The sequence below is a fragment of the Vipera ursinii genome (genome assembly GCF_947247035.1).
Source record: "Vipera ursinii genome assembly, chromosome: 4".
Taxonomy (NCBI): Eukaryota; Metazoa; Chordata; class Lepidosauria; order Squamata; family Viperidae; genus Vipera; species Vipera ursinii.
In genome coordinates, this window is record NC_139514.1 from 85616649 (window position 1) to 85624581 (window position 7933).

The following is a 7933-nucleotide window of genomic DNA, read 5'->3' on the forward strand; positions in this document are numbered from 1 at the left end:
CCACAGTTAACCATAGTTACATAATTGTCATTTCTGACATTCCCTGAAAGCATCCCACAAAGTCATTGGGGAAGCTGGCAGAAGTCAGAAGATGACTCCACCTTCCACTGCTTTTTTGCCTACTCATGGTCATTCTGTTTCTCTGTTTAAGTAAGGAAATATCTCTGAAAGGATGATCCAACAGATCATGGGTTTTCTACTTTCAGCTAAAGAAGAAACTATTAAAGGAACAGAGATGTCAAGTTTAATGTAATTTTTAATTTATTTATTAAATTTATATGTTGCCCATTTCACTATTAGAACTCCACATGTCCAATTCCATACCAATGGGGTATACCTGGTGAATTACCAGTGCTTTTTTTGTAAAAAAACAAAAATGGTGCCAGAACTCACAACCATCATACAACCCACCTTGCCTATCCTACAAGGTTCCATCCAAAAAAGGTGCCAGAACTCTGTTCTGGGCATTCTATGAGAAAAAAAGCCCTGTGGATTACAAATAATAACTTGCTTCCTTTTTGCTTTTTAAACATATACTATACAGTGAAACCCTCAAGTAACCTTAATAACAGACAGGTTTTAAAAATAACAATAAAAATAACAGTCAGATTTTAAAAACACTATATTTCTCTATTGATATGAAATTCAGAATGAATTGTCTATTAAAATTTATTGTTAACAATGTTTCTTCTATGTTTATTGTTTGTTTATTGTCTGAAACTAGTTTTAATACTCAGATTGTTTCTAAATTAAAGATATAGCTAAAAGGACCATATAATTGATTTATATTGTCCTCCTCCCCTTTTATTTATTCCTTTAAAGACCATGCCTAGGTATGAGTGTGTGTCTCTGTGATTAGATTATCCAACCAATCCTGGGTTAGATTCAAATTTATTTATATTTAGTAAACAACCACTGAAATAATTGGAACTTTATTACTACTAATATAGAAACTGATTTCAGTGTCTGTTGGAAGTATGATTAAGTCTGTATTCAATTCTCCTGCTGGGACTGCTTATTTGAACCACACTATTTCACCAGAAAATTATAGAGGCACTTCCCCTTCCCACCTAGCTATGTCCTAGTCCCCCTCTCTCTGTCCTTTTAAGGGCCTTTCATTCTGTGTATAGCGATCTAACTAATTGGTAGACTTGCTGAGAGTTGATGGGGGGAAACCTTACTTCTTAAATAAAGACACAGCATGAAGCTTAATGAGAAAACGAGGATAGTGTGAGGCTCTGATTGGTTCTTTTTTCAGTATTGCAAATTAAGATGTCTCTCGAGTTTAGACTAGGCATAGAAAAGTTAGTAGCAACCTGGCTGCTTCATGAACTTGAATTGGCGATACAGAAAAGTTTGGGTTTGATTTGGTGGATGAAAATGAAACAGTCATTTTCTCTTTTCCATTTGCTCTTTGTGATCTGCTTTTGCACAGGACAATTCACTTCAGGTAAGAATCATTCTTGCTCCATATTGATTTAAGATGTTTGTGTCCCAACTTTTTGAGTGATTTACTGTATAAATTAAGTCCACTTTGTAGATATCCTGTCTGTGTAAGGTGTGCTTTTTATTTCTATAAGGTTTTTTTTAAAGATTTTAATCACAGCTTTATAAGTCAAAGACCTAAAATGGAATTCTTGTTTTAAGAGCTTTATCATAAGAGATACAACTCTTGTACTAAATAAATGATATACTGCTTTTCCTTGACTCATAGTGTTTAGAGAGAGAGATCGCTTCTAAACTTTGGCTGCAGACTTCCTATAAGTTTGTATATCTCTGAGCTATCCAAGGTCCTAAATAGAACATGGTAGCCATGTCTTTTTCTATGGAGAATTTGTTAGATAGAAGTTTTGGTTGAAACAATTCATGAAAATTAATTAATTAAAACCAGGTCACAAGTCCTTAAAGTCAGTGTGCATTCATATGTGAGGATGTATTCTCTTTCTCTTCTTCCTTCTCAATTACATAATATTGGCTTCTTTTTGTCATCCCAATTTAAAGGTTTTTGTTCTTTTATAAGTGAGGGTAGGAGTTAATTACAGAATGAACTTTTTAAATGGTAAATTCAAATTTAAAGTTCTAGGAAAGGAAGTGATATGATTCTCTGATGAAAGGATTTTGTTTGATCTATAATATACAAGTTTCTTCAGGAGTATATGCATTTTCTTTATGTTAATTCAGATTAAATCAGTCCAGTTCTTACCTATTATTTCATGTTAACAGGATTTCCTCAGACTTTTGCCCGCTATCAGGATGAATCAAATGTTCCTAAAAATGAGGTATATAACATTTAACATATTTTCCACGTCTCTGCCAGAAAAATATAAATAATAGGACATCTATGGAAAATATGTATTCTACTGCAGTTAGAGAGGAAAGGCCATGTACAGTAGCGTTTGCTGTATGCAAATGCATGTAAATAAATGAATTGTTATAGGAGCAAAGTACACAAATGTGGACTACATATGAAATAATGTTAGCGCTTGTAAATATAATCTTTTGCACAAGTTTTTATCTAGATTAGAAGTTTCCTTTTTTGTACATTTGCTCTAGAGACTGGCACTATGTTTCAATCAGTGGACAGAACTCTTTGAACAACCTCAGGTAAAAATGTATAATTAATTTAGAATTATAGAGTATTCATCAATATTGATGCATTCAAAAATGTGTGCATATTCACCCCATACTATTTTTTTCCTATAAAGCTCTTTCAAGCAAATAATTCATGTAAATTATTTGTCCTTCTCTAATGCTGAAACTTAAGCACTTGTTTTTTCTTAAGCAATTTTCAGTAAAATTGTTTTATTTCACAACCTATCCATACATATAAAATTAGTTCATATTACCTAACTACACTTTCCAATCTATCTATCATTTGGATATGGGTATTTCTAATCAACTAACATTGTTGGAACCACAATTCCACATAAAAGAAGCAGTGTGAAAATAACACAACATGAGGAATAATCTAACATTTAGTCATAGTGTCTGATTGTGAGTCCACAAAGTAATTTTATATTTAAAAGTATTAAAAGTTATTTATTTACTTTAAACTCTTCTTTGACTATCTGACAACTATTGGCTACTTTATAGATCATACATCTGAAAAGTGAACTATTGTAAACCTTTACATTCCACTAGTATGTGTTTTAACATTCCAGTCTATTTTTATAGTGATCATGCAACAGGTAAAGGATGTATAATTAATGTGTTTCACATTTTAAACTGTTTCTTCACAATACTTTTTTGTAATGTTATGTTCATAAATGATGCCATAAAGTGTAGAAAATGGCAAAATATTTATTAATAAACAACTGTGAGAATTATCAAAAATAATATAAATGTTTTGGATTTGACTGCTCTTATTAATATATTAATTTAACACTCATGTCACTAAAATTAGTTAAAAATATTTGTATTTTTTTAAAAAAACATATCTATAAAAATATATCATAGTCATCCTAAAGTACTCTCCCTTTGAACCATAACTCTCAAAATTTCTAGTTCTCATAGATGGATTTCAGGGAAGATTGAGGTCAAGTCATATCATCAACAGCAGAATTGTTTCTAAAATACATTTTCCCTGCAGATTTCCAGTGCACTTTTGGATTTTTGTAACTCCATGTTTGACGGCCTGCAGACAGATGAGGTAAGGTGATTTCTCCTTGCATAGTATTTTGTTGGTAATAGTTATTATTAATCTAATATGATCATCATTATCCTTCCTAGGAAAATAATCAGGAATTGTATAAAAGAGTAAGTATTTATTTTTTAAATAGAATTGATATGCATATTTTAATTGAAACAATATAAGATACTAAAATAGCTCTTTTTATGCAGTTTTTATTTCACTACTCTAGACCTCAAGACCCAACATATCCACTTAAAACTGGGGTTAGTACTTTTAACATATTCATTTGTTATACATTTTTAACATACAAAAGAGTATGAAAAGATGTGTAAAATAGCATATATCTCTTCACTGTATTTGTAACTCCTTTAAGCAGCATATCAGTAAAGTAAAATAAAAAGGATTTTCCATGGATGTTTTCAAAGTGGGGGCAAATTACAAAATGGGTGTTGTGACATTGCAATGCAAACTCTTTCCCTTTTAATCCAGGTTTTGGTTTTGTCTGCTGGTAAGGAAAGGAAACGGCTTTTCATGTGATGGCAGAATGCATTTTTCATTATTTAGAAAAACTCTTGGTATGCTGCAGATGCCTGATGTCTTCTGAAATTTATATTCTAATTTCAGGATCTAAAAAAAATATCAAAGCATTAGTTTCATGAGCCAAATGGATTTTGGATTACAAACAATGGCATAAATTTCTGTTTATCAAAAGCTTTCTGTAATATAATATGCAGAATAAAGCCCCTTGCACCTTGTTCAAAATGTTCTTTAGATTCTCCTTTCTAATGATTCATAACTGTATCCACATGCATTCAATATTATCAGTCACTACATATATCATTAATATCTGTCAATAATAATAATAAGAAGTTGGCTAGTATGGTGATTACTGTGCTGGTGACAAAAGAAGCAATAAACACTGGCCTTATATAAGTTTTCAAGGGGTCAGCTAAAGGCAGAGACCAAATGTAAGTGAGATAGATAGAAACATAGCACAAACAAGACATCCAGACTCAAAGTAATGTAATATGCAGCTTCATCCTCAGGTGGGCTCAGATTTATCTGCATGCAACTCTTGTCCCCTGTTTCAGACTTCTGAAAGACTCCAGTTTATGGATGGTTACATTAGAAATATTCATGCATCAAACCAGTTAGCTGTTATCTACATTTTAGATATTACTTGTTCTAATATTCTAATATCTAAAATAGCATTCACAATATCTTTTTGTTATAGTCATTCCCTCTGCATCCTTTAATGAACCTTGCTCCAAAGCTCTCGGACAGAAGAAAGAAAAGATTCCTTAATCCAGTATGCATTCATATATTCCATATTACTTTGTGTCTGTTATTTTACATTTCTTTTTTTAGCCAATATGTCAGGTGATCAGCTTGTGAGCAATTACTAAAGAAAAATACTATTCCCTTCCCTTCTTTGATGTTTTTTTTATTTCTACATTCCATCCTTTCTATTTCGCCCAGTCTTTTTCATATTGCACTTTGTTATTTATTTAAACTCAGTTACAACAATAAATGTAGATATGCCTATTATGAGTAGTGGCCAATTCTAAACTTAGGCATTGCATCTTGACAGTATCTTCATGCTTGAGGCTTTAAATCCAGATATTGCCCATGTTCAATTTTGTTTGTTGGCACAGGAGCATAATGCCCTGTATTTTCATGATATGATGGAATACTTGTCTAAAGTGAGTTGGAATAATTATCAATTGGCAACCAGTTCAGTAAATAAAAATGATCAATTATAACTTGTGACTGGGTTAAAATTCAGTAAATAATAGAGAGACATAGGGCAAAAATCCTAGCACAAATAAAAGAATATAAGATATGACTGCTATTTGAGATTATTTTATGTTCAGGACAGGAGTATGTCTGTGTCATTTTGGTTTAAGAGACCAAAGCATGTTTGTACAATGGAACCATCTACTAACAACTACTAACAGGATATAAAATTGAAGGCATTTAGTCAGATGTTGAAATTCACATGTGTTCTCTCCTGCAGGAATTGCAGATTGCTGCAGCAGAATTCATGAAAAAGGTAATGTTAAAAATGCAGTTATTACTGTTGTATATGAATATTATTGCCAATTCTTAACTTTTTGATGGGGATTTGGATTGACTGATCACACTGTCAACTATCTCATTCAGCAAATTAAAGATACAGATGCCAGGAAGCATGTTTTCTATTGCATGTGAGACCTGAATCTTATACCATCTGTCATAACTTGTAGCCCATTGTTGTGTGTGCATATACTATTGCCTTGGGCTATAGGATGAAGACTTGCAGTTCCAAAATGTTGGTTACAACCTTCAGCTCCTTTGCAGTATTTGTAATTTTTAATATGTCAGAGGGAAAAATATTACAGTAGCTAAATAGGGAGCAATTATATTAAGTATTACCTTAGTTTTTGTTCTCATTCTAGGTATATACATGTGTGGGTATACATATATATTATTTATTAATCAAATCAGTATAGTTACCAACTTCACCAAAATGACTCTGGATGGCACAACAATCAGATAAAAACCACAAATATAAAAATAAGAGATAAAAAAATTAAAAATCTACATTAAGAAATAAATAGTATAAAAACAAATATATAAACCCCAAGCCAAGAAAAGGTAAAAATGGCCACCTCAGCAATGGAACCATCTAAGTAAATTTCCCATTCCTAACATGAACAGGTCTTGAGGGCCTTCTGGAACATCAAAAGAGAACTAATCTAATTTTGGAGGGAAGAATATTCCATTAAGGTGAGCACCATGGCAGAGAAGACACATCTCCGGGGACCCACAAAATGTAAATCCCTAGCTGATGGTAACTGCAGCATCCTTTCTCTGACAGTTCTAAAAGGACAAGCTGAAGTAACTGGGGGGACAGATAGCCTCAGCCCTTGCCATGAAGGGTTTTAAAGTTTAAAACAAGCATCTTGAATAGGACCCAGAAACAAACTGACAACCAATGTAGTGTAATATGCACTGTTCTAGGAGCACACATAACTGTGACCACTGTCCTCATTTGAAGGGGAGGGAGGGAGGGAGGGAGGGAGGGAGGGAGGGAGAGAGAGAGAGAGAGAGAGAGAGATGTACAGTATATACATATACACTTGGGTATTGGGTATTGTTTTAAGTAGACTTGCAGATGATTGTGGTGCTAACATCTGTTGCTGGGACATATATTCTTTGGACTCTGATTCCCTATAGAATTGTCTTTTTCCTGAAATCTGGAATCCCCTTAAAGTGACTTACAACTTCATGCTTCTTCTGTCACACACAGTATAACATCTGAGAACTTTTCACTTATACTGAGTTTTGAAGTATTTTATTAAATCTCTCTTATTTTATTTTACAGGATGGTTTGGATGATTTAGGACGATTCTTATTTCTTTTCAGGGTAATAATTTTTCTGTTTCCTTTTAAGAAGAAACTTGACTTTGAGTTACATATTTGACTTGGAGACCATATTTATAGATTATAACAAGTCTATAATAAACCCTACACAAATGAATTTCTGTTCCCCAAAATTAAATAGCTAGAATATTGTACTAATTAAAAGCTTAATGAGGAATAAAATAGCCTAGGCAAAAAAACCAATTAAAATATTTCTGTGCATAATAGCAAAATATAATTATATTTAGTAGTTTCTCCTTTGAAATTGACTGAGGAAGAAGCCAAAATAAGTATTACCTTGTATTAGTTCAATTCTAATATTGCACTCTCATTATTTCAGTGGAATAATTGATAAGGGAGTATACAATAGGATGGTGAAGGAGGGATTAATTGAAGCATAGGCCCGTCTTTCTTATTACCTAGTCCTAGTGCCTAATTTTATTGCAAACTTAGTACAAAGATTTTTTCCCACTGGGTATCTCATAAGGAATACTATCAAGCACCATCTTATTATTCATTTTCAGCCTAGAAATGGCAGAACTGTTGATACTGATGAACAATAGGCCACTAAAAGGTGATTTTTTATTTATTTATAAGTATAATATTTCTTTATTCATTTAGTAACATGCTTTGTTTCCTTTGAAATTTTGTTATAAGATGCAGCTTGGAACAAATTGTTGTGTTTATTTAGTCCTTGTAGCATTTTCATTGGCCATTGTAATTGTCCTGCATGAATCATTTTTAATAGCATCATCTGTGTGATCTATATGATCATACATATTAAGGCCATTCCTACCTATAATGTATTATTCGTGTTGCTTATGTTTGTCTTATTCATCAGGAGGAGCTGTTGGCACTGCTATGCTATGCTTCTCTTAGCTTTAGCAATATGCTGGC

The 7933-nt window shown here is 32.5% G+C and overlaps 1 protein-coding gene across 1 annotated transcript; it reads left to right on the forward strand.

The window, feature by feature from the left end:
• Window positions 1–1380: 1380 nt before the first annotated feature.
• NMS (neuromedin S) lies at window positions 1381–7599 on the forward strand (the record flags this gene model as incomplete). The annotated part of the gene is made up of 10 exons (XM_083361293.1): window positions 1381–1450; window positions 2224–2279; window positions 2554–2604; window positions 3590–3649; window positions 3730–3756; window positions 3841–3894; window positions 4866–4940; window positions 5649–5684; window positions 6999–7040; window positions 7561–7599. 10 exons carry the CDS (start codon window positions 1381–1383, stop codon window positions 7597–7599), a joined length of 510 nt encoding a protein of 169 aa, XP_083217419.1.
• Between the last annotated feature and the right edge of the window lie 334 nt (window positions 7600–7933).